The 27,619-nt window shown below is 35.4% G+C and overlaps 2 protein-coding genes across 5 annotated transcripts; one reads left to right on the forward strand and one right to left on the reverse strand.

The window, feature by feature from the left end:
- Window positions 1-5,078: 5,078 nt before the first annotated feature.
- LOC120155189 lies at window positions 5,079-9,227 on the forward strand. Of its 3 annotated transcripts, none has more exons than XM_039166772.1 (2): window positions 5,079-7,696; window positions 8,839-9,227. In XM_039166772.1, exons 1-2 carry the CDS (start codon window positions 5,361-5,363, stop codon window positions 8,912-8,914), a joined length of 2,412 nt encoding a protein of 803 aa, XP_039022703.1. In that variant the 5' UTR covers window positions 5,079-5,360; the 3' UTR covers window positions 8,915-9,227. The 3 variants fall into 3 exon arrangements, with proteins under 3 accessions (XP_039022703.1, XP_039022705.1, XP_039022704.1); XM_039166774.1 differs by having other exon boundaries at window positions 5,079-7,650; XM_039166773.1 differs by lacking the exon at window positions 8,839-9,227 and having other exon boundaries at window positions 5,079-7,734.
- A 4,881-nt stretch (window positions 9,228-14,108) lies between these two features.
- Window positions 14,109-26,987, reverse strand: LOC120155191 (SNARE-interacting protein KEULE-like). 2 transcript variants are annotated; one of them, XM_039166775.1, is made up of 21 exons: window positions 26,915-26,987; window positions 26,027-26,085; window positions 25,820-25,901; window positions 25,594-25,672; window positions 24,697-24,747; window positions 24,489-24,585; window positions 24,309-24,341; window positions 23,677-23,802; window positions 23,417-23,605; window positions 23,243-23,326; window positions 23,055-23,153; window positions 22,719-22,795; window positions 22,230-22,326; window positions 16,487-16,612; window positions 16,318-16,413; window positions 15,742-15,861; window positions 15,554-15,631; window positions 15,053-15,243; window positions 14,764-14,854; window positions 14,566-14,655; window positions 14,109-14,476 (listed from the first exon to the last, which is right to left on the reverse strand). In XM_039166775.1, exons 1-21 carry the CDS (start codon window positions 26,985-26,987, stop codon window positions 14,423-14,425), a joined length of 1,992 nt encoding a protein of 663 aa, XP_039022706.1. In that variant the 3' UTR covers window positions 14,109-14,422. The 2 variants fall into 2 exon arrangements, with proteins under 2 accessions (XP_039022706.1, XP_039022707.1); XM_039166776.1 differs by lacking the exons at window positions 25,820-25,901; window positions 26,027-26,085; window positions 26,915-26,987 and having other exon boundaries at window positions 25,544-25,631.
- Between the last annotated feature and the right edge of the window lie 632 nt (window positions 26,988-27,619).

Below are 27,619 nucleotides of genomic sequence, written 5' to 3' on the forward strand. Positions count from 1 at the left end.
CTAATTGTTCATATTTGGGAAAAGTTTAGAGGGATTCATTCATGGGTGTTTCCACATATGAAGGTGCTGGTTAAGTTTAATGATCCTTCCAAGTTTAGGCTTCTGCTAATGGAAAAGTATATGCCTCAAATCATTAGAATTTTTGAATTCATTACCGTCATTTTCATTTCTCAGTGGTTCTTCTTTTGGAGGCTTCATATTGATGTTTATGGAGATGGTGATCAAATCCTTAGCGCTATAATTAATTTTGTTAAAGCTGATGGACTTGTTAAACTTGCAAAACATATCGAGACAGTTGTTGAAGATCCGCAATATATCAACTATTTGTTAGCTTGGAATGAAGTGAATGCTCAAAGTGATACGTTTATTGGTAAACATTTACCGGCAATTGTTTTTCGAAGCAGTGGGGGACAAGCTTTATCAGGATATTGTTATTATGCTAACCTACCAAAGGACTTCGACAACTTCGGATGGATTAAGTATTTGATTGAAATGCAAACAGGTTAGCACCGAGCAAAGATGGTATTAATCATGAGGCAAGTGTAACAAGCGATTTGGTTTTTGACAAATTACAACCAAACCGGCAGCTACCACTTTGCTTTCAGAGCAATCCGCAGTTAAGTCGAATGTACTTTGGGTCATTCGGTGGTCTTGAATGGATTGAAAGTGTTGGATATAAACTGGATGTGCGCACAACTTCAAGAATTTCCCATGTTCGTATGTTTTCTCTTAAGAAATGTGTGCGATCTATGGGTACGCAAATCATACCACTATTGATGTCAGAAACAATTGATGATAAATACAAACTGTTTCATTTTCTAGCACCATGGGAATTAATGATAAATGGAGTTCTGGAGCCTGAAGTGTTAGTTCAATGGGAGGATCTATGTAATGAGACAACTAATTGGATGACTATGGAGGAGTTTCGGAAAGCAAATTTTACTTGGGACCTTGTGGACAAGGTCCTATTCAGAGATGGGAGTAATGTTATGCATCAGAATTGGAGAAATCATGAGAATATTGATCCAAATTTTGGAGGAGATAGATTGTTGATACAACGAGATACATTGTGGCTAGGATTAGAGTCAAATTTAACTCGAGAACAACAAAGAATGAAAATGCAAGTTGACCATAAGCGTCGAGATAATACCCTGCAAGTTGGTAGTTGGATGTTTTTATGCTTGCAATCATATTGTCAGAGGTCACTTTGGTTTCACAAGCAGCACGATATTGGACCCAATTATTTCAGACTCTACGACATTCTTCAAAGGATGAGTATTGGGACGTATAAGCCGGAGCTACATGCATCTCCTCGACTACATCGAGTTGTTCATGCAGCCATGCTTAAGCCATGTCATGACATTCTTCTACAACTGATCACTCCACAACCACGGTTGGAAAATTCAGGCTCAACATCTGCTTCGAACCTTGAGGACAAGGTTCTTTTCCAAGATGAGGGTATTGTTATGACCCAAGAGCAGTCCATGCCAACTCAGCACGCACATCAATCATTGCCAAGTCAGCAAATGGTGAGGAAGAATACACGTAAGAAAGGGCATTCCAAAATCGATTCGTTTGGTGGTTACATTAGCTGGATATTAAAGGCAATAGAAGATAGAAGGAAAGGATGAAAAATATTGTTGAAATCTGTTATCCTCTTTCCTCTCTAATTCTCTCTCGTCTTCTCTGTGTTTCTTCTATCCTATCTCCCTTCTATCTTCTTCTTAGTTACTGTAATTTTCTTGTTATTCAGTGAAAATACAGGTTTATCATCTTCAATTCATATCAGTGTGTTCTTGAGTTCACAACATACTTTTGGGTCAAATTTAGTGGCTTCAACCAAATGGGGTTTGGTCCACTTTATTCAGAATTCAAAGGCTTCAAATCAGTTCTGTTTTGGATAATAGAATCCATTTGATGGCCAACGCTGAACCTATCTCCTTCAACTAAAGTTTCCAATTTGGCCCTTTGAAATGTTTTTTATTTAATTATGGTTATTATTAGAATGACACTTTTATTTTTTATATTTATATATAATTTTTAAATAAAATAATTATCTAGAACCTATGTTTAGTATAAATTATACCTAATTTTCTCTAAACCTATAATCGTTATCAAATGATTTTTTAAAAATATTTTTTACCATAAAACATTCTTTTAACAGATAATGCGAGTTTAAAAAAAATTAATATATAGTAATATGAACATGAATGTAATATGATAAAATAAATAAAAAAGTAACAAAAAAATTAACATGTGGATAATGGTGTTGTTATCCTTTAAGATATTGAGTTTGAATAGTTGTGTTTGTAAGATGGGTATTTAAGGATGGAGCTCCTTTAGGGCCTAAGGGGGCCCAGTCCCTGTTAAAAATTATATATTTGATATAATTTTTGTTTAATAGTATTTTGGTTTATGTAAAAATAAATATTTAAATTTAAAAATATAAAAAACTATTAAATATTTAATCAAGTAGGGGTCGAACTAAAGAATGATAAGTCTGTGTTCTCAAATTTTTGGTCTAATTACAATTTAAGTCAATCTAAGTTTAAATATTAGACAAATTTGAAGTTGTCTTCTGAGTTTTGAGTTTTTTTTATTTATTTATGGTTAATACAATGTAATATCTGTACATAGACTTTCAACTATTTAACAATAAATGCCCATACCCCTACTTATGTGCTTAAACTCGGGACCTCAATGATAACAACAATCTCTTAATCACTAACGTACTTTGGTTCATGCTGAATTTTGAGTTTAAATACCTAATAAGTCTTTATATTTTTCTTGAATAGTCTAATATTTCGACTCCTGCCAATATTTAATTCTGGCTCCGTCCCTAAATATACTCGTTATCAATGATAAAGAAATTTTGCACAGACACTACCTTATAATCTCTTCATACTAATTAAAATAAATTATATAAATATACAATATTATAATAGTTAAATGTATAAAAACAAAAGAAATGGGATTAGATGGAGACGTTTCACGCAAAAGATTTGTGGGTATATTAATGATGTGGACTTTGTAATTTGAAAAACAAAGTTTGAGAGGGATTGGCCCTCCTTCCCTGACTTTCATATAAAGAGGGAAATTGCTAATGACTTTTCTCATAATTTTCATTAAATCTAAAGTAATAAAGTTGTTATTAATTAAATTTGATTAATTCGTGATATCAATTTAAAAAATATATTATGTTGAATCTAGTGAATATTTTACTGATAAAGAGAGTGTTATTCTTCATATAATATCTAAATTTAAATAATTATATCTACAAAATATATGTATGTTATGAATAATTGAGAAATATCTTAAATATATATTATCTTATAATCAGTTAAAATTATTAAAAAATATATTATATTATATAAGACAAGAATTGGTGAAGAAGGTGTTGGTTTTGGTTTGACCTTTTGTACAATAAAGAGTGGGGCTGCTAATGGGTATTTAGGGCCTACTCCACAGCATTGTTACTTTATAATTTTGCACTTTCTTATTATTTGTAACTAATATCGTTAAGGGTAATGTACATAAATGATCCTCCAGTTATATAGTATTATTTTATTGAATCAATTAATTATTAAAAAATAATAAATGATCTTCTAAAAACAAGAAACTACTTTGTTGGATTCTCCAACCATTAAAAGTTACAAAATAGTCACTTTAATATTTATATATTCTAAACTCATCATTTTTTATTAAAAAATTAGCGGTCGTCTGAGCTGAAAGTTAACATGTTGACCGAGATATGACAAAATTTGATCCTAGAACTGTTTGAGTTGTATTTTTTATATCGACTCTCAATTTACATTATATCATCGAGTCAGTGCTTGAAACATTATGACGTCGAGCCAGTGATTGAAAGCAATGACAGTGCCAATAGACATCACTAAAATATGATTTTATCATATCACAATCAACATGTTAACATCCAACTCAAACAATCGTCAGTTTTTAACATAAAATGATGAGTTTGGAACATATGAATAGTTGGGTGATCATTTTGTTACTTTTAATAGTCGGGAGACTTAACAAAATAATATCTTATAGTTAGAGACCCTTTTGTAATTTTTAATAGTGGGAGAACTTAACAAAGTACCGTGCTATATTCGAGGGACCATTTGTGTACTTTACCGAATTGTTAATTAGGTTGTGGTTGATGACAAACCCTTCCCTTCTCTAAAATTATTTACTCATCAAAGTTGATGGCTGTCTGGACATCACTTGTATTAGTAGTTGTTACTCAAAACTTGTAGAAAATATAAATTCGTTTTTTTGTTATACTGACTGTAAAAAAATAGTAATTTCATAGTAACACTGGTATATTTATTAACCCTAAAACTAACTAATTAACCATAGACGATATCATAATTTGAATGGAAATTTAACATAAACATTTGAGAAAAAAGTGGTTATTGTTTTTCTTAAAATGTATATTATTTTTTCTTATAAGAAGTAAAATTCCATTGGCTAAAGCATTAACGATTACAAAGGAAAGTTGATAGCAAAAGCTTGACCAAATTTGCAAACTGCTTTCAAGGGGGTCTGCTATGAATAATTCAATGGGAAACCACCCCCAAATATACGTATGTGGGGTTACCACAAGATTGAAAATAATATGTATTGACCCATGATTAGCTGTAAAATTATACATATAAAACTTGATTAGGTCACAAGGTAATTTTAGACATAAAACTTCAAAGAAATAACGTGAAACACATAATGAAAAATCAAGGAACCAAATTGATAAAAGATAAGAATAAAGGGGTTAAAGTGTAAATTTTATTAAGGTATAGGAGCCATTTTAAGTATTAAGCTAAAATTTGAAGTAAAAAACACGAGGGTTATAGCAAAAGCAGAACCCTTTAAGGCGCGTCCATTATACTCTCCAATCACCTGATCGACGTGGGACTCTGATGTTGCCCTTATTGTGCACCAGTTTTCATCAACATTGCAATCTTTAACTCTTCCCCCACGCTCACCCGACGGCACGTGCTCGCGCGTTACACCGTCTCACTCACCCAGTCATGTACCCCCTTATTTTCTTTCATACGGTCTTATCTTACCCCCTCACTGTCTCTTGCTTCGAATTTTCTTCGGTTAAAATAAAAAAAGACTACTCTGCATGGGGAGTCATCGGGAAATCAGGATCCGACAGCGCCGGCGGATTTTCCCGGCTAAATGCGAGACACCATGAGACGCAGTTTTTTTATATAATCCTCAGAAACTAGCAGGAAAAATGATGATAATAACCGCGACGATATCCACAGCAACAGAGACAATAAGCAGAACAATTCAGTGAAACTCCAAAAAGGAGTTGCTAAATTTTCCATTATTTTCATTTAAGTCCCTCTGCAATGGCTGCCACGACTAATTCAACGACGACTCCAGTAGACTCAGTCTCGGCTGATGAGTTAGCAGCCAAGGCCGTGCAAAAAAGATACGAAGGGTTAGGGACGGTTCGAACCAAGGCTACAAAAGGTAAAGGAGCATGGTATTGGGCATATCTCGAACCCATGCTTGTTCGTAATACCGATACCGGACTCCCCAAAGCTGTAAAACTCCGATGCTCTTTGTGCGACGCTGTTTTCTCAGCGTCTAATCCTTCAAGAACAGCTTCAGAACATCTAAAGAGGGGAACATGTCCCAACTTTAACGCTTTTGCTAAACCCATTTCTTCTGTTTCTCCATCTCCGACAACGCTAGCAGTTGGAACCGCTACTCAAAATAATAGAAAACGGCCTTCTTCGGTCACGGTAACTGCCACTGGCCAGGACCTTGACGCATCCGGTTCTGGTCCGGGTTACTCTTATGAGGCTACTCCGTTGGCTATTGTTGATCCTTCAAGATCATTTGGGGAGTTAGCTTACTCGCCGTCGCCTGGGGCAGTTGTGACGGCGAGTGATGGAAGTTTCGCGCCACAAAATCAACATCATTTGGTTTTATCTGGAGGTAAAGAGGATTTAGGTGCTTTGGCTATGTTGGAAGATAGTGTAAAGAAGCTAAAATCTCCTAAAATATCACCTGGGCCAACTTTAAGCAAATCCCAGATTGAGCGTGCAATTGATTTATTAGCTGATTGGATTTATGAGTGTTGTGGGTCGGTTTCATTTTCGAGTCTTGAACATCCAAAGTTCAGAGTTTTTCTTAATCAGGTCGGGTTACCGCCAGTTTCAAGCAGGGAGCTTGCTGGGAGTAGATTGGATGTTAAGTATGAGGAAGTGAAAGCAGAATCCGAGGCCAGGATTAGAGATGCTATGTTCTTCCAGGTTTCATCTGATGGGTGGAAAGTTAGGAGCGTTTCTAGTGGCGAGCGGAGCTTGGTGAACTTGACCGTGAATTTGCCTAATGGGACTAGTTTGTATAGAAGGGCAGCTTTTGTTAGTGGTTTTGTTCCTTCAGAATATGCAGAGGAGGTGATGTGGGAAACGGTGACCGGAATTTGCGGGAATGCCGTGCAGCAGTGTGCAGGGATTGTTGCTGACAAGTTTAAGGCTAAAGCATTGAGGAATTTGGAGAATCAGCACCATTGGATGGTTAATCTTTGTTGTCAGTTCCAGGGTTTTAATAGTTTGATTAAGGACTTTAACAAGGAGGTTCCTTTGTTCAAGACAGTGACCGATAACGCCTTGAAACTTGCAAATTTCATAAATATCACTCCTCAATTTCGAATTAGCTTTGAAAAGTATCTGTTACACGAGTGTGGGAGTACTGAGTTCTTGAGGGTGCCTTTGCGTGATCACGAGAGCTTGAACTTTGGACATGTTTATACAATGATTGAAGATATATTGAACTCTGCTCGGGCAATTCAGTTGGTTTTGCTTGACGAAACATATAAAATGGTATCCATGGAAGATCCGGTCGCTGGAGAAGTTGCTGAGATGATTCGAGATATGGGGTTTTGGAATGATTTAGAGGCAGTGCATTCATTGGTTAAATTGATCAAGGAAATGGTACAAGAGATTGAAAATGAAAGACCATTAGTTGGGCAATGTCTACCGCTTTGGGAAGATCTCAGAACCAAGGTGAAGGATTGGTGTTCGAAATTTCACATTGCAGAAGGTCCAGTAGAGAAACTGATTGAAAGGCGGTTCAGGAAGAACTACCACCCGGCTTGGGCTGCTGCATATATACTCGATCCACTTTATTTGATCAAAGATATGAGTGGGAAATACCTTCCCCCTTTCAAATACTTGACAGTTGAGCAAGAAAAGGATGTCGATAAGCTGATAACCAGGCTTGTATCAAGGGAGGAGGCTCATATTGCTCTTATGGAACTTATGAAATGGAGAACAGAAGGGCTTGATCCGGTATATGCTCGAGCTGTGCAGATGAAGGAAAGAGATCCTATCACTGGGAAAATGAAAACTGCTAATCCCCAAAGCGGTAGGCTTGTTTGGGAAACGTATCTTACCGAGTTCAAGTCATTAGGGAAAGTCGCAGTTAGGCTTATTTTCCTCCATGCAACCTCGTGCGGATTCAAATGCAACTGGTCTTTGTTGAGACGGATAGGTGCTCATGGACATTCAAGAGTAGGCATGGAGAGGGCTCAAAAGTTGTTATTCATCGCAGCGCACTCCAAGCTCAACCGGAGGGTTTTTTCCAGTGACGAAGACAAGGATGTAGAGCTTTTCAAATTGGTAAACGGTGAGGATGATGTGCTAAATGAGGTTCTTGTGGAAACATCCTCAGTGTAACGTTTTTCCTTTCTCCCATTTCTTTATATATTTGGGGAAAAAATGAATTCTTTTCACTAGTTTCTTTTCTCCATTTTTGTATTCCTACCACTGGCAACCTCACAGTTCGAGCATTTACCACCCCCTTAGCATGATCTTTGGGGCTTTTCGATTTGCAGAAAACTCTTTTCTTTTCTTTTTGAGAAAGAAAACTCTTCTTGTGTGTAAAGATATATAGATGCCTGCATGAATAGAAGTTACGAAACAGGAAGAGCACTGTATTTTTTTCCTCTAGCGTTCTTTTACAAAAAATAATACACCTATAAAGGGGAAGCTTTATGATTTCTCTCGTTTTATGAACATATCTCGACTGTATATTCTTTTGAGGTTTACAAACAAGCCATTCTTTTAACATAAAACACTTATGCCCCAGAGACCTGCCTCTTGACTAATGTTGAAGTTATGTAATCTGGTTTGGCTTGTATGCCACCTTCTAGTTTTTTGATTTATGGAACTCACAATTTAGATTTGTGTTCTTAATAACCCGGAAAATGCAGTTTCATTTGCGGTCCAAATCCGCCATTTTATGAAGTATCTAAGCATGTAAAGACAGTTACCTTTCTGTCTGAAAAAGTTTGTCATATTGTATCTATTTAGATCTTAAGATGCAGCTGGTTCCATAGATTTCAATATTATTTCAAATGTGGAGTTTGGATCCCTTGCTGTCTTTATAGATTTCAAACATGTCCAATTTGTGCATATATATACTCATCTACAGGGTCTTTCTGCAAACTGAACTTGGTTCCAAGTTCGGACATGTTTTCTGTCAAAACCGGTAATTGTCTGGACCATAATACCGAAACTGGACAATATCTCTGCCTTCTGTGTATGCGTACTGTGTTTAGTTTTTGTGACTTGCAATGCAATCAATCATTTCGACAGGTTGAAAACCGAAATCAGATCCAAAGTATAATCACCACTTCTCTGAAATTAGTTGGTTAAATTACATTTTTATCAGAAATGTCTGGACATATAGTAAAGTCAATTCCAGAGTATTTTCTTGGCGTTCACCTATCAAAACATGTGTTCAACCAATTATTGTAAGTTGGACTATGAACTTAAGATATAATTGTGCTGAATGTCTTATATTTGTTGGCAGGAGCATTGGAGAAAGATATTATGGGACTGGAAAGACCACCATAAGATGGTTGGCCGTTAGCATTGTTGGACCATGATTGCAGAGGAATTTGGCAGAAGAATCCAAAGGAAGTGAAAGTTTTCGGCAAGGTTGTGTGTCGTCTCGCAATATGTTCCTTGAGCCAGTCGGGTGGATGGCGAACCGAGTTTCGATACGTGGGTCAGCGACCTCGGAAGGACCCTGAGACAAGGCCTTTCAAGCTGGAGGAGCACTTGTACAAGTCCCATGTCCTTTTTTGTGCGCCATTGGGAGATTGGAACCCCGCCATGAAAGTGAATGTCATTTTCCAAGCTTTGGTTTTCTGTGTAGGAGAAAGATCAGACTTTTGCCATCAAATCATATTTGGGGTTATCTTTTAAACATTCCGAGTCTCATGAATCCATGATGTTAATACAGACTCAAATATATATATATATATATATATATGGTCTTAGAAAAGCATTTTGAGCTTTAATCTTTGAACTATCTTTGTTTAAAGCATTGATGGAATTAGATTCAAATCACCCACTAACGTGCTAAACAGTTAAAACTTTATAAAGATGAACAAAAATATAGATAAAGTGGAGTAACATTTGTTGGGTTTTTACCAGTCAGAAGTCACTGGGGTCTTGTCTGTCTTGTAATTAATTAAGATTAAAGTGGAGACACAGAATTTGCTGTCGGCAAAGACTTGTTAATGTTGACTGCTCACCAACCTAACCTACCAACTAAGCTTTTTTTTCCCCTGTCTCTGCCAGTAGGGTATGCTTCCATTTATTAGTAAAACTTGCGAGTAGCCACCGAGCAAGGTGAAAGCTGGTAAATATTGTAAAATAAAGGGCGCGTTTTCCATGCATTAGTGAAGTAAATTTGTATAGTTATGGACCACTAAATAAATTATACCATTATATTACCATAAAAATATATACAACGTCGTCGGATACTTACCATTCTTCTCTTATTTAAAACTAATCACTTAATTATGTGAGTAGGCAAAACAGCTACCAAATTAATTAAAGATTAATCTATCAATAAATTATACATATTAAAAAAGTAGTTACCAATTTTAATAATTTTTATGCAATTGAATACTCTAACTTTACTCATTTGTTTATATATTTATTTATTCACACTTTTAATATGTTATTCATTTTATCCCGAGATAAAATTTCATTCATTTTGTAGGAGTGTAAAAATATGATATTTCACTCTTTTTCATAGTTTTCATTCATTTTCTTTATTTTGTACCTAATTTCAGTAAAAAAAAAAGATCAAATAAGTGTTTATTCTTTTATTGAAACAAGCTTTTCAAATGATACAATATTTTCTTTTATCACGATAATCTTTTATTACAAAACTTCAACTTTAAACCTAAATGTATATTTTAATATTTATAAAAATAATGAATTTTTAATTGTCCTACACATTAATTGAATGTATTTGATATTTTAACTTGTTTTAATATAAAAATTATATTTTCACCTTTTACTTAATCTAATTTTTTTTTGTAAATTTTAAAGTTTTGTTAAATATTTACAGTAAACATTATCATTGAAAAAAGACATAATTTTATGTTATCACTTCATCAAAAGTTAATTGAGTAATCTACTAAGATAATTGATAAAATAAAAATTTGAGTATCATTTTAAAAATATATTTATTTTAAGCATTAAATATATATTTAAACTTAAAAGGAATGATGATAGATTAAATAGTCGTGCAATGTTACATTACTAGAAAAACCCAAAAACATGGTATTTATAAAGAATCATGTGTGTTTTAATGAAATTATTATTACATATTAGGCAAAAATGATTCGGTCGTGTTAAGCACAAGCGGGAGGTTCAGTCATCGAAGCACGTGTTTCAATCATGGGCTTTGCTCTCTTTCAAATTTAGGGTTAAAGAAAGAAAAATAATTTAAAATTAATAAATTATTATCTGGAAAAGTTTAGTCACCTAAAAATAAAATTCGTTAGCATTCTGTTAAAAAATTTGATGAACAAGTGATAAAAATATTATCTAAATAATATTATATATAAAATATTATTTAATATATTATTAATAGTTTTTTTTAATTAATTTATCATTATGTATTTAAATATTTATAAGAGAAAAAAAGATAATGGAGAGTTCAGCCAACATGAAAACTAAAAATTGTTTTTGTTTGGTCATTGTCTCGTGGCCAACAAAGCGTGTTGGGATGATTGATTCCACGGGAATTGGATGTTATTGGTCAATGTCCGTACACCCTTGACCTAAACAAAACGAACTTTACATCATTAATTATTTTCTCGAATTATTATAAACATAAAATATGACGTATATAATATGAATATTGTTAGGTGTTTTCCAAAAAAAAATCATATTTTTAATTTAATATTCTCGATCAGACATCAGTCAGATTATATTTCCCGATCTAACGTCCTTTGCAGTAAGGCGCGTCCCTGTACCGCGTTATACGCTGATTTGGCGCCACGTGGGGTAAGGTGTCCCCTGAGGCGCCTTATGCTGACATGGATACACGTGTGTATGGCGCGGGACAGGAGTCGCGCTTTACGCAACATAAGATATAGCGCGGGACAAAGGTCGCGCTATTCAAATATCTCAATTATCAAACATGCATCATGCAAGGCACGGTGCAAGGACCGCGCATTGCATTATTTTCTCAAACTTCTCGGCTTTAAGGCATCTTCTCTCGGATATAAATAGCTGTCTCCCGTAAACTCTCTCACCAACAATCATTTGAATTAGTAAATAACATCTGACAATCATCTTATATTTAATTCAGAAGTTTACTCGATCTTTCGTTATAAGGTAATTTTGTTATAATATTTATTTTATAGTTATATATGATTATTTGAAAAAATATTATACTAATTGTTTTCAATTAATTTATGTGTTTGTAGAATTAGAAAGTGGGAGAATACGTCGAAATATTTTTACGGTGCAAGCAATAATAAAAAAATATATTATTTAAATTATTTACGTTTATGTGTAAAAAATTTATTCTGTTATATTTTTGGTCATATATTATTTATTTAATCAGGTTTGTTTATGTTGTTTTTTTTGCAGATATAATATTGTTGCACTTTTAAACTCTAAGAATGACGTGACTTTCAGCTATTGTTTATTATGATGGAGAAATTCGAGAAGATGAAATCGGCGTTGTATTCGTATCAAATGAGCGTGTTAAAATATCATTCAAGAGAAACATAACTCTTGATGAGTTGATAACGAAGATTTCGAGGAAGGTTCATGTTGGAAATAGTAGAAGAATCTCGTCGTTTCAGTACAGATTTTTAACATCATTGTTGCCATTAATTTATACAGCGTTCGAACTATCGAACAACGTTCCACCGGAAGCCCCAGGTACATAGAAACATCCTCAAGCGTGATCGTGCACTCTCCGCACGGAAGATGAAATGTGTGGGTCTCCGGCCTCCACCGCTCTACTAAGGCAGAAATAAGGTATGGTTTTATCTTACAGTGACCCTGATATCTACCTAGGTGACTGAATCCAGCCTTTACTAAATACGATATTACACGAGTAGGTATAACTAACTTAAGGTTCCTAATAAAATGATCTAATATACAATCTCTCTCCTAAAAAATAAATAATCACACAAATTAATTTTTAAACTGATAATCATGCATTAAATTAATTAATTAATTAAATTAAAACGTTAAAATATTACCGTATTAGCAAAGTGTCGAGATATATGATTTCTATCCAACCAAAGTAGACCGCCTTCCATTTTATGTATGCAAAAAAAAATTAATTAAATAAAATATTTAGCAATTAAAATAATTAAATAAATTACTAAAAAAACTAAATATAATAAAATATACCTTAATAATAGAATATAAGAGTATTTGAGAGAAGTTGAGAGGATTTGGTGTGATGAAAGTGATTGAGAATTGGGGTATTTATAGGGAGGGATGAGTGTGAACGGACGGGGGTAATTTGATAATTAAGGGTATAGCGTGGGACATGGTCTGCGCCTTTCTGACGCGTGTCAAAATCACAGGTAAGGCGCGGCCCCTGCGTCACGTCATACCCTTAATGACTAACCTACCATCACCCGTTCATACGTGTATCCATTAGCATAAGACACGTCTCAAGGGGCGCGCCTTACCCCACGTGACGCCAACTCAGCGTATAACACGGTGCAGGAGGCGTGCCTTACTGCAAAGGGTGTTAGATCATGAAATATAGTCTGACCGGTGTCTGATCGAAAATATTAAATTAAAAAGATGATTTTTTTTTTGGAAAAACGCCATATTGTTATGTGTTAAAATTTAGAAATTAGGTCATCTAGAATTGCATGTGCAAAGCCAAAAGCAAAGAGACTCGTCATTCTGTCTCTAACGTATTAGACCAAAGCATATTTTCACGGGGACAATCATTTTTTTAATTAAAAATTTTGCATCGAATTTTGAAAAATAGAAAGAAAATTAATTTAAAGATCGTAGAGATTTGATATAAGATTGATTAGATTTATTTCAAGTATTGTTTAGACTTAATCTTCAAGAACGAGTTTAATCTCCTTTGAATTAATACAAATCTAATGGGAGAGAGTTCAGTAGAAAGATCATCTAAAATTATTATTGAATGGATGAACCCACTTCAGTAACCGTTTAGATTAAATTTTGAAAGACGAAGTTAATCTCCTTCGTGTCATAAGAACACAAGTAGATAATTTTTTATTTATGAGAGTCCAGAACTTAATTTTAAATAGATTTTGTCAACTTCAAAAAAGTGTTTTAGACTTGCTCTAGAAAATAACGTCTCTTTCTATTAGTTTTAAATGAAGGGGATGATATCATGTAGGTCAATTTATTTCATAGCACAGTGCTAATTAGTTAAATTTGTTTGTCTGAATTTAAGTAGTCTCGAATGCCAATCTTTTTTATATTTTTTTCTTTAGAAACATATTGAATTTCGACTTCAGTCGAAACTAGTAATTATTAATCAATTATCACCGCTACCATTTTCTTTTAATTATCATATACATACATGTATCGTATAAAGAGAGAAGTTTATACATGCACGATAAAAATGCAAACATTAAGAATAATACACGTTTATAAATTATAAGACATAGTAGGGATTAGAACATGGAATCAACAAAAACAGAAGAAAATGAATTGAATAGTACTAATGTTAAAATATTTTATGGTTTTCAAAATTCAAAATCATGATTTGAGTCCCTCATAACCAGACAGAATGGGTTAAGGCTCCACTTATGCTTCAAGTTTTAAAAATTCAGTAGTTAATTCCTATGAATTACAACATCAACATTTATACAGGCGAATTACTTGGTGAATTCCTCGTGCACATCAATTACAATACACAACCCATAACGATGCTCTGACGCTTATGGAAAGGAATTCTGGACAGGCATGGACAATACTACAGTCCAGATTAGGCAGAGGCATATTTCCATTTGAGTTAAAAAATGGGTATGTATGAATGAAATGAAAAAACAACAAAAATCTATGATTACAAATCAAATCAGGATGGAGCACTAAGGCCCATTCCCAAGTTCTCACTCCCACCTCGTTTATATCTGTAGATCATCCAAAGACAGTTCATGTGCTGTCAGCAGCTTCATTTTCTGCATATAATGACAAAATACAAATTTAGCGGACCAGAGATTATCTGCCAAGTAGAAATGAGAAAATTTTGGTGTAGGAAATTTGATACCGTGATAAACTGTGGAGGGTCATCAAGACTTGTTGAGCCTAAAATAACTTCTCTATTCAACTTTCCCGTAAGCTTGTGGCAGACTCTTAGCTGTACATGAAGGACATTTTAGGAGATAATAAAAGTATCAGAAATGCCCGACCATTTTAACAATGTAACCTCGTGGTCTTGAAGAAGGAGAACATAATTTTTTCATACCTCAGATCTTGTCGCTCCTCCTACTATAAACACAAAAATGCGTTTGCCAAACTTCTTGAAATCACTCGACGCGTGTCTTAGAACGGAATCGCTGAGATAAGGTAGGAAAGCAAACATTAAAACGAATATCACATAGAAATAAGAACAGCATTAAGGATAAGAAAGCACAAGGCAAGCTTGCCAGTCCTAGGGTGGAATTGATGGCTTAAGACATGCATCACAGTAGCTTGAAACAGCAGTGAGGGAAAAATGATCATGACTATATAAAGGTAACTGACGTGATCAAGACCTTGAATACCCATCATCTGAGCTGCGAGGCCGAGCCCATGTAGGTGTCCTCCTCGATCTCATGGAATGAGCAACTGGAGCTTCATGTATGGGTGAAGCTTGAGATGTGCCATGGAAAGATGGACTAGGATCATTCATGCAAGGATAATCATCCTTTGATAGTTCTCCTTTGCCAAGTTTTTCAACAAGCTCCTGAAAAACAGAAAACAAATTCATGTGTTACCGGTAATTCTGCCATTAACTCTTAAAATGTCAGATGCAAAATTGCAAGATTATATTTGTACTTTTTGTTTTGGATAAGTTTAAGAAAAATGTAGCCAGCAGGAATCAATTATATAACAAAGACAATTGCAAAACTACTCACTGAAAGATTTAGACGCACTTTAAATATAATACACCTCTGTAGATAAATCTATTGAGTTGAGATGTATTAATAAATTAATTAATGCATTTTGGACACAGTAATACACTGGAAAAGCATGCTGCAGAGTTTCTTTCTCACCTCTATTATAGGGTAAAAGCGTGATAATTGCCATGTTTCTTGCCCACTGCTGAGGTCTTTCCTAGTTGCATGCTTCTTCTGGCAATTCACAGGCAAAGGAGCACAAAAGAGAAAACATATTTATTAGTAAATAGCAACAATAGATCAACCACCATATGATACGCAGAGATTGAACTAGTAGAAATTACCTTATGCATATCAAATTTCAAAGAGAAAGCACCTGCAGAACTCTTTTTGGCATCTGATGGTGGCGCAAGCAATCTCATATTATTCACAGCAGTCATGTCCTCTGGCGGTAATTTTGCTAACTGGCAAAACGTTAAAAGCATGGGATGGAGAAATATAATTAGCAATCTGTAAACTGATCAACCTCAAATCCCTCCCATGTTTGATAGGGGAAGGGGAAAAGATGAGGAAAGAGGGGGGCAGGGAGAATGATGGAAAATAGAGGAAAGAAAGATGCTAGGAGTCGAGTTACAATTATAATTGTTAATTTAAGTAGAATGAGTGTATCTTCTTTTCCTATTGGAAGGGTTGAATTTGAAGGGAAGGAAAAGGTGCAAATCCACTCGGTACTTCCCCACTACCAATTTTCTTCGAAAAAAAAGAAAAGAAAATGACAGAAAAAGGGAGTAGCTTTTCCTTTCACCCTCTTGCATTCCTTCTTTCCTTCCAAATACCGTAAGAAAAGGGTGCTCTTGACGGTGTAAGGAGGGAAGGGAGGGTATCTAACAGAAAGAGTGAAATAGACAAAATAAAAGAACCTTCATCAAATTGAGACCCTTTTCGCCCTCAAACTTCTCAGGGTAAATGGCTGCAAGAATCATCAACAAGCGCAACTTATGTTCACGAGATGCTGCCTGCAAAAAGTGATATTTTTAAAGTAATATTGACAAAGTAGAATACACCATTTACACTGGTAAAAGTTCTTACCTCATTTGTAGAAAGAAATTTGATTACATCTTTCATTCCAGCATCACCGAAAGCAAGGTCCTGCTCCAGTTGCCCAAGTTCTCTAAGCCCTTGATCTCTGATGATTCGGTTGATTTTTCCAGCAATCTGCAAATATAAAACCAACTTGCATGAATCCATGGATCTTACAATATATATTTGATTATAAGGTACATTTTCTTTCAGTTACATCATACATCTAAAATTTTGTTAGGAAACAAATGAAACTTGAAGCTTCAAACATTCATCCAAATATCTGAATTGTTTGTTTCATTTACAAAGGCCTTAAAGAAAATTGGCTATCAAAAAAGAATATATAGGGTAAAAGAAAAAGAGATGCTAAAGAGCTAAACCAATTACCAGAAGGTAGCATCGAGAAGCTCAATATTTCGGATCATAATTTGATTTTGCTGGAAAATAGGGGCTGGAATTGGGGTCCTAAACCTTTCAAGTTGTTCAACTATGTCATGGAGGAAGAAGGGTTTGGTAATATGATAGAGGCCGAACTACTCAAGTTGTGTAAACCAGACAAGAAAATTCCATTTTCCAGCGTCCTAAAAGGGGTACAGAAAGCTGTTAAGAGTTGGTCAAATAAGGGCTACTTAGAATTTCCTGGAAAAATTAGCAGTTTGGAAAAAGAAATTCAGAAGTTAGAGATTGATTTGCAGCAAGACTTACCTGGGGTGTCTATGAAGCAACTAGTAGAGGCAAAAAAACAATTGTGGGACCTTTATAAAATTGAAGAGTCTATCTGGTTTCAAAAATCAAGAGTGACGTGGAGTTTGGAAGGGGATAAGAATACAAGGTTTTTCCATCAATGTGCAGGAGGCAGAGGTAGGAGGAATGGTATTAAGTCCCTCAAATTGGGGAGTGAAATCATCTCAGATCCTAGTAGGATAAAAGCATCAGTGGTTGATTTCTATAAGGATCTGTTCACGCAAAAAAATACTCTGGAGGCCGAAGAGTTGGACTTGGATTTTCTAAAACTTTCGACTGATCATAGTTTGGCTCTTGAAAAGCCATTTTCTGAAGAGGAAATATGGGATGTAATTGCCAATTCGGACAGCAACAAATCGCCTGGACCTGATGGGTTAAGCTTAGGGTTTTTTAAGAAATTCTGGCCTAGTTTGAAACAAGTAATGCTGCTGTTTTTTATAAGGATCTGTTCACGCAAAAAAATACTCTGGAGGCCGAAGAGTTGGACTTGGATTTTCTAAAACTTTCGACTGATCATAGTTTGGCTCTTGAAAAGCCATTTTCTGAAGAGGAAATATGGGATGTAATTGCCAATTCGGACAGCAACAAATCGCCTGGACCTGATGGGTTAAGCTTAGGGTTTTTTAAGAAATTCTGGCCTAGTTTGAAACAAGTAATGCTGCTGTTTTTTAAGGATTTTTATGAGGGGAAGGAATGGGATGAGGAGATTAATCACTCTTACATTTCTCTTATTCCTAAAAAGGTGAATCCGGAGGCATTAGAAGATTTTAGGCCTATTAGCCTTGTTGGGGGGTTTTATAAGATCCTATCTAAGGTTCTAGCAAGGAGGTTGAGCCTATGCATTAACGAAGTTATAAGTATTGACTACTGGAGGAAGAAAGGATTGAAGGGAGTCGTTTTCAAGGTGGATTTTAAGAGAGCTTATGATTCGGTGGATTGGGAGATTTTGATGAAATTAATGAGCAATGGGCAAATTTGATGGTTGTTATCTCTGATTTTTCTATTTCTGCTGATGCCGCTGATGGACTGTTTTGGAAGGGGAATGGGGAAGGGGTTTTCACTGTGAAATCATGTGTCAATCTATCTTATTCGGGTTCTCCCGTTTCAGAGGAAGCTAAATTTTGGAAGTCTAATGAGGGGTCTGTTGCCTCCAAGAGTAGAGACTTTTCTTTGGCAAGTGATCTTAAAGAAGTTGGCGGTGAAGACAGCTCTGGTTAAGAGAGGTGTTCAGGGCATAAATGATACTTTGTGTTCTTTCTGTAATCTTGAAGAAGAGTCTTCATCGCATTTATTTTTTTCCTGTTCGGTTGTTTGGCCAATTTGGATGAAATTCTTGGGATATTGGAATTTTCAGTCGGTTTTTCATGCAGATGCTAAAAGATTCCTATTGGCTTGGAATGACTTGAAGACCAACTCTCTTATCTGGCCATTTATACCTGGAGCTGTTCTATGGACAATTTGGAAGACCAAGAATTTTATAGTGTTTGAAGGAGGGAAGCTTGATCGAGCAGAGATTTTCTTTCTAGCTAGGTGCAGGCTTGCTTCATGGTTTCTAGCTAAGGAAACTCATATTACTATTTCCAAGGATGATATTATTGCTGACCCGTCCATAGTGGATTCCTACTCGTCCCATTCTAATCGGGTTTCAACCGTGTTTCCTTGGTCCCCTCCTCCAAAAGGTTTTATTAAACTTAATGTGGATGCGGCTACCTCGAGTGATTGGAAGAGGAGTGGCTTAGGTGGTATTTTGAAAGACATGTCTGGTTCGATTCTTGGCTCCTTCAAAGAGCCTGCTGGTCCGGGGCCCCCAACTTTAATGGAATTGAAGGCTATCCTAAAGGGTTTAGATTTTTTTGAATCTATTCGTCATAGGTTTAAAGATAGATTGATTATTGAGAGTGATAGTAAGGTGGCAGTTGGCTGGATTAAGGATGTGGTCTCTTGTCCTGTTGTTTATGTTCAAATAGTTAAAGACATTATTCAAAAGCTTAGTGTTTTTGAAGGTTTTATTGGTTGGGTTAGTAGGACAGCCAATATAGAGGCGGATGTCCTAGCTAAGGCGGGTATTGGTTGAATTATGCTCTGTTAAGGGTTGTTTCTTTCTGGTTCTGTATCTCTTGAGGGAGATTGGTTTGTATTACTTTGTTATATTTGAGTTTAATGAATCCTAGGGCACTCCTTTCCTCCTTGTGTGGATTAAGGAACTATTTTTAAGTTCCGTTAATCACCAAGGGGGTTTTATTGAGGCCTTTTATTCCTATAAAAAAAATGAGCAAAATGGGGTTTGGTGTTAGATGGTGCTCTTGGATTTATAAATGTGTGTCAACGGCTTCCATTTCAGTCCTACTAAACGAGAATCCAACGGAGAGAATTAAACCTTCAAGAGGACTAAGGCAGGGTTGTTCGTTATCTCCGATGTTGTTTAATTTGGGAGGGGAATTGTTACATTTATTGTTGGCAAAAGCAGTGTAAAAGGGGTTGTTTTCGGGTTTCTAGCTAGGTTCTCTTGATAGCTCTTTCAAGTTATCCCATTTACAATTAGCGGATGATCTAATAATTTTCAGCAAGGCATCAATTCGTGATTTGTAGAATGTTAAAATGGTTTTGTTGATTTTTCAATTGTTGGTGGGGTTGAAGCTTAACTTAACTAAGAGCAGAATTTTTGGAGTGAACGTGGAGGACGAGGTTCTAGATGCTTGGGCAAAGGAAATTGGATGTTCTAAGGGTGCTTTTCCTTCGGAGTATCTCGGGTTACCGTTGGGGGCCAAGAGGAACTCTTTTGCTTTATGGGAACCTGTTGTGCAGAAATTTTACAGTGCATTATCTGGTTGGAAGGCAAAATCCCCATCGTTGGCGGGAAGGGTTGTTTTGGTGAAATCGGTTTTGTGCTCTCTCCCCATTTACTTCTTATCTATTTTTCGGATACCAATAAGTGTTTTCAACAAGCTAAACTCGGTCATGGCAGCTTTTTTATGGGGAAGCTCGGCAGGAAAAAATAACATTCATTGGTTGAATTGGAAGTTGGTGTGTAAGCCAAAGAAATTGGGAGGTTTAGGGGTTCCGAATTTGCTGATTTTGAACAGGGCTTTATTGGGGAAATGGGTTTGGAAATTTGCTTCGGAGATGAGATCATGGTGGAAGATAGTGATGTGCAGTGTGAATAATTTGAACCCGAATTCTATGATGATTGGGAACAATTGCTCAGCCAGAGCTTCTTGGATATGGAAAGGTGTGGTTAATAATTTCTTTTCTTCTGATGATTTTGGGGATTGCTTAAGGAATAACATGTGTTTAAGAGCTGGTAATGGGGAATCAGAGCAGTTTTGGAATGATATATGGCTGGGTATGGTTTCTCTGAAGGAGATGTTTCCGAGACTTTTTGCTTTATCAAAAAATAAAATGGGAAAGGTGGCAGAATTCAGGTTGTACAGTATATCCGGTTGGGTTTGGGATATACAATTGAGAAGGAATTTGGTGGATTGGGAGGTTGAGCAATGGTTACAGCTTATTTCCTTGTTAAACACCTCATCTCCTTCATTACTCAAGGAAGATTGTTGGATATGGCTAGGTAATGGAGAGGGCTGTTTTTCAGCTAAATCCTGTATCACAAAATTCTTCGATAAGGAGGGCATTAATGGAGAAGAGGGATTTTGGGACAGGCACGTTTGGACAGGGGTTGCACCACCTCGTGTAGAAGCTTTTGTTTGGCAAGTTGCACATCAAAGAGTACCAGTTAAAGAGGAGCTGTTGAAGAGAGGTGTCGTTGGGATTGATCATCCTTTATGTCCGATTTGTGGTAAGTGTGAGGAGTCAATTTCACATCTGTTTCTGCATTGTGAGGTGGTTTGGTTTTAGTGGTCCAGATTTTTGAGGGACTGGAACTTTTCATTTGTGGTTCCTAAGAATATGACGGATTTTTTGATTTTGTGGGATGATTTAGTTCCGAGATCTAATATTTGGAAATTCATTCCAAGGGCGGTTCTGTGGTCAGTTTGGAAATGCAGAATTGAGATTGTTTTTCAAAAAAAGGTGGATTCTGCTATGCTGTTCTTTCTTGCTAGATACAGAACTGCTACTTGGTTCAGGGTGAATTTTAAGGATGTTTATATTCCTTTCGATTCCCTAGTTGGGGATCTAAAAACTGGCAGATTCGAATGGTAATAAGAAAAAAGGGTGTTCTACTCCTTCTAAGTGGGTACCTCCTCCACAAGGCTTCCTTAAACTCAATGTTGTGGAGCAATGGCTAAGGGTTGGGACAAAGGTGGAATAGGTGGTTTGATTAGAGATGACGGGTTTGTTACTGGGTTCATTCTCTGAAAATATTGGAGGTGGTCCTCCAATTCTTGCAGAACTAATGGCGATCAAAAGAGGTTTGACTCTCATCGAAGAAGTAGGTTTCTCTCCAAGTCGGAAGATTGTTTTGGAAGTGGGCTCCACCACAGCTCTGAAGTGGATTAAACATCCTGACCTCTGTACCCCACTATTTCAGAACTTGGTTAGAGGTTTAGCGTCTAAGGTGGAAGGACAGGGCATCATTTCAAGACATATATTGAGAGCCGCCAATTGGGAAGCGGATGAGTTAGCAAAGGCTGGTATTGGTTGATCAAGTAGTAGTCTGTTGAGGTTTCTGTGTTCTTGTGTTTGTCCAGTTTTTTAGGTCCTGGTCTTACTGCTGCAGGTCGTTCTATGTTTTTAAGTTTTATGTCAAGCTGTCTATGACTACGAATTGGTTGTACGTTATGTTTCAGGGTAATAAAATTCAGAGGTGCTCTTGTCCTCCTTCCGATGTCCTTCATGTTACTGATATAACATGAAGGATATGAAGGGGGTTTTAATGAGGCCTAACTTCTATAAAAAAAAAAGAGTAACAAAGAATCTAATCGTTCAAAGAGCTTAAAAAAGGTAGGAAAGGAAAGGCTGGGAACAAAGATATATAATTTCTCTTTGCAAATCAGTGTAGAAATCAGGGGCAAATAATTCCATGCTTTCGGAAAGACAAGAAACTAACCTCAACATGAAGAGAAAGCTTGTCAATTTGTTCACTGTATTGGGGCAAAGCTTGAACCATTTTTTGTAAGTCCCTTGTTGAAAGTTCACTGCCTTCTCTATAAAGATGTTTGAATTTCATGGTGAGACAAGTGTCATGACACAGCTAAAATTTCCAAATTAATTCAGTAAGAACAAAATGTTATAGCTGCATCATGTATAAAGAAGTTAGCTCAAATTTTCAGCCGTTTTCATTTATAGATATCAGTAAATTGTTCTGACATCTTGGCGAATGACCACGACCAGGTAGATAAATCATTGAACTGATAACTATGTGCTACCGCAATCAAATAGCAAATCGTAGAACATTAGAACTATATAATAAAGATTCAAAATCAATTGAAACAACTTTCTATAAAATGGATAACATGATGAAAACTATTCAAAAGGTGCAAGCTGAGACGACAATATCCCTATAATAAAACAAAGTAAAAACAACATTTACACAAACCTTGAACCATGTTGAAGCTGTGCAGCTTTATTTTTTGATATGAAATTGGTCATCTTCTCATGCAACCTTTCACTAGCCTAAGAATAAACCAGGGGCCAATCAGCATTTAACACTGGACAGTGGAATAAATGGTTCATACATGGATGAATTCAATTTTGTACAAGATCTTCCTTAGACACGGCAATCAAGATCCCATATGCATTACTGGTTTGATATTTTTTTTCTTTTGAAAAAACAATTTGGCACATCTTTAAAGCATGCAAAATGGGTACGTGAGGGTATTAAAAAAATCAAATAAATATAGGCTGTGTAAAGGTACAAAATCAGCATACATACATCTGCTATATGTGCATGGCGAAGCTCAAGCCATGTTGGATCATGCTCCTCCAAAAGAACATCTTTTTTCTCAGGAGGGCCTCCTGTTTTGCTTGGAACCTGAACAGTACACATGCTTGATATACAGAAACCTAAAGAAAATTCCCAGAGAACTTAAGAACACATACAGTGAATCTGATGGAACATACCTCATGCACATATTTATTCCCCTCCATATTCAGCAAATCATGACACATGGCATCATAAGTCCACTCGTGTATGACAGGAGCAATCTAGATATGAAAATAACCATTTCTTATAAGCAAATTGGAACGGTATAAATGCAAATCTCATTACCTTGCAACCAATATTAATATGAAAACCTGATCTATAGATCTATCAAGGATGAGCAACTCGCATGTTTCCTTCTGAGGGAAGTTGGGAATTGATTTGTATTTCACAAGATAATTCCAGATTCCAGCTGCAAGCTTGGTGGGAATTAGATCACGAAAAGTAGTCATGGTCATTGGATCGAGAGACTTGGCAGCCCGATAGCGAACAAAAGGAAACTCCTGATAAATAAATATGTCTTAGAAAATGCTCCAAACGTTTTTGAATCAAGATTGAAATAGGCAGCTTATACCCTTAACGAAGCAAAAACTGTAGCAATGCGGGTAGCCATCACATTCAAACATGCATCACCCTTGCGAGTGTTTTCCTCATCACCAAAAAGGTTCTCTAGAGCCTTCCCGTTATCAGTTATGAAGCCCTTTAGTGAAGAAAATGAATGTTAGCTTGATAGCCTGACAAATTTAACATCAATTAAGAAAAACTAGCCAGATGTTTGTTCATATAAGCCCAACTAGGTAATTACAAATATAATATATAAGCTTCATCCTATGAAAAATAAAAGACGCCGCTTAAAAGTCAAGGTTAAAGTATTAGAAATCATATCCTTCCCAAGATATTGCATGCCAGTGGTTAATAGAAGTATTTGACTAAGTCTTTCAAACTTAAAAGCAAGGCTTTATAATATTGATTTTTCACCAAAATTTGCATCTCAAAATGTAACCCTGATGTTTTTCTGTGAGTTCCAAGCAAATCTAAATTAAATGATCCTCAAAAAGATATGGAGGCATCAGTTAGCCCATTATATATGCTTTTTTGATTTGGAAAAAAGGCTAACAACCACTATTTTAATTGAATTTATGCAACTTTAATTCTGACTATCTGTAGCTTTTGTAAGGTATTCAACTTAGTGACCAAAGCAAATACCTGGCTGTCTATTGCAAAGTACTCCAAGTTCATCTGCATATGCAAGCAGAAAAAACAATGAGCACCAACTGACAACTCAATGATCAATTGAAGGAAAAAGAAAAAAGAAGACAAAGCAATGTGACTATTTGCACAATCATTGCTTCATGCAATGACCAAGCTGAAGAACAAAAACCTAACCTCACTCAATGCACCTATGCGAGGCAAGACACTAGAATCTTTCTTGATATGTGCAACCAGTTCTCTTGGCATAGGTGAACTGAAGTAAACAAATGCCCTTTTTTCCAAATACCAAATAAATATATATCAGAAGCAGTAATATACTCAGAATTCAGGATACATAACCACACATGTAAGGAAAAATACTGAGAAAAAGCCTTGCACATACTTCTTATATAAGGGTGTCCTTCCAGACATGTCTGACAATAACATAACAACACTGCAAAAGTAAATAAGTGCATAAATAAAGGTGAGGAGAAAAAAATACTTCAAGAGAAATAGCTTAATGTTATGTGTCATATAAGACTCACATAAATGGTTCTTTTAAAATTGATCGACAGAACCACATCTTGTGCAAAAATATACATTCGTGCAAGAATCACTAAAAGGGAAAAATTTTAATTAGAAAACACATCAGATTTATTTCTGATATCAGAAATATGACATGAGGTCATCTAAGATATAGGTAGTCAAAACTATGAAAGTCAAAATAGTATGGGCAAAATACCAGATATGGTTTTTGCTGTGCTCCTGTAAATGTTACACATGAGAGTATATCAGTTCATTGTATCAATAATTATTATTTTAGGAAAGATGTCGGTTTGTTATTATTAGGATAAGTTTTTTATTATTTTACGATGAGAATTACTAGAAGCGCATTTATTATTATTAGGAGATTCTATTTATTAGTATTACGTGTTCTTAGAGGCCTTTCCTTAGTAGGATCGATTGTTTAGTAAGTCTTTTATTCAAACAATGCATGTAACCTCTATTTAAAGAGGCTGATTTGCATCAATAAAATTTAAATCAGTATTTTATCAAAAACCCTAAATATCTTGGTCTCAAGAATAAAGGGAAGGTCATTACTTCAAGAGTCCCTGTTAATCGCCCGATGAGTCAATCCATTAGTCAGGCCATAACAGTAAAGTTAAACAAGAATAACAAGAGGGAGGAATATGGACTAAAACGTGACCAGCTACATAAAACCCCAGCCCAAAGAGAGGGGGGCATCCTACCCCAAATAAAGGCTTAACCATTGAAACTCAGTAAAGGGAAGATACATTACTTCTCTTTGGTTGGTTGAATGAAGTATATAGCATCCATTGATGGCAATGGCTGCCTACGTCTGTATATGTCTTCTACCACTGCACAACAAGTACAGAATCATTAAACTAGCAGGACAAAATTGATCCTTAAAAGTTCAAGATTCTAAGCTTGTAATGATCTAGTTCTACAGCCAGTTAGACCAATTGTTATGAAACCATACAGAGGACCAAAAAAACGTAGCTTACATGAAACTCCTTCTGATGTGATGTCAGCCATCTTGCAAGAGTAAGACATTATCTTAACCGTAACTTTGTCCATGATTAGTACCTGCATAGAACAGATTGGAAATCAAGAGAAATAAGAATGGCATTTCTAGTAACTAGTAAAAAGTAGGAACAAAGCAAAATCAAGCTAATAAATGGCCTAAAAGAATCACAACGAGAATAGCATACCTTCCAAGTAGATTTTGAATCCTTCACTTTTGCAGAACGAAGCATTTCATATAATAATCCTTTACATACATCAAATTTATAAAAACATGAAATCAGTCAAAACGCCAAAAATTAATCAGCAACAAGATCACCCTAAAAGGATGCATGAATGTATAAATAAAATACAATACACATTTTAAATAATACAATAACCTTGAAAGCAAAGGAACAGCAAACACTAGAGGAAGCCTAGGCAGAAAACTTAGGTTTCCGCAATAAAGCGTTTGACCCAGGGGCAATGACATTTCTAAGTTCAGGCATCTCCCCTTGACTCTACTGATTTTAACTTCTCAATCCTATTTCCTATTATGCATATAATTCCTTAGCGGAATACTCTTATAAAAAAAATAATCAATAATAGGTCACGCAAAAAGTCTCTCTTCAAGTCATCAGAAATATCATTCTTAAAATAGTTTTCAGCAACAAAAAAAAATGAAAATGAATATAATACCGGAATTTTCTCAGTGTTTTATACATCAAAATAAGGAATGGAAAACAAAACACAGCAACCCAAATTAGTCATGAAAAGGTCACGATGTCGTTTTTCTTTTTCCATTTTTTCCTTATTTTTGAAGTAAATTTTTTTATCAAAATAAGAGGGCTTCTTAAGAAGCAAAAATTTTCAGTCAAATATGAAAATCGTTAGTTGTGGAACTAGTCCTTGAGAATAAACTTAACAGACGAACTAATTCCGAAAAACATTCAGTTGAAATTTTATGACTAAGTCAAATTATTACTAACGATTGTCAACGAGATAGATTTAGCAAAATGATTACAGAATATTGATGTTTGAGCTTTAAACTGGATTGAAAAAGAAACTTTAAACAAAGAGACATAAGAAGCACTTACTTTCTCGGGTGATTTGCCTGAAATTCTTGTAATCACCAGCGCTGGAGGAAGAGTCCGAATCTGAATACGACATCGTTTCTGAAACCTCCGATGAGCCGATCCAGTAAAACGGAAAGCCGGAGAGAAAGAGATCGTGGAGTAATCAGAGGAGAAAAGGTAAAGGGAAACAAAGAAAGAAAGGGGAAAGAAACGGGGTCTTTATTTTTCGCTTTTGACAATTAGAAGTTAATTATATAATTAAAGATTAAAAGGGGAAAAGGCAAGTTATGTCATTCTATTTAGGTTAAACTATCGAAATGATAGCTTTGTTTCACAAATGTTAACTTTTGATCATCAAATTAAAAAAAGGTAATATTTTGATCACTTACTATATCTTATCCATTTATAACATTATCAATTTATAATATGTTGGTCACTAAAACGTTAAATGTAGTTCGATGACGAGGCATGTGAGTAAATATGATATTTTTTAATTTGATTCTTGAACTTTAGATAAAATATTGATTTGACTCATAAATTTTAGATAAAAATATTAATTTGACCCCTAAAAATTATATAAATATCAATTTAACTCATAAATTCGACCAAAGTCCTTGTCTTCTGTCAACATCGACCGCAATTGACCATTATCATCAACGATCGTTGGACCATAAAATTTCTAATTTACTCTTTTTTTAGCTTTCTAAATGCGAATTTAATATATAT

Source organism: Hibiscus syriacus, unplaced genomic scaffold (genome assembly GCF_006381635.1).
Source record: "Hibiscus syriacus cultivar Baekdansim isolate YM2019G1 unplaced genomic scaffold, ASM638163v2 tig00111166_pilon, whole genome shotgun sequence".
In the NCBI taxonomy this organism is placed as follows: domain Eukaryota; kingdom Viridiplantae; phylum Streptophyta; class Magnoliopsida; order Malvales; family Malvaceae; genus Hibiscus; species Hibiscus syriacus.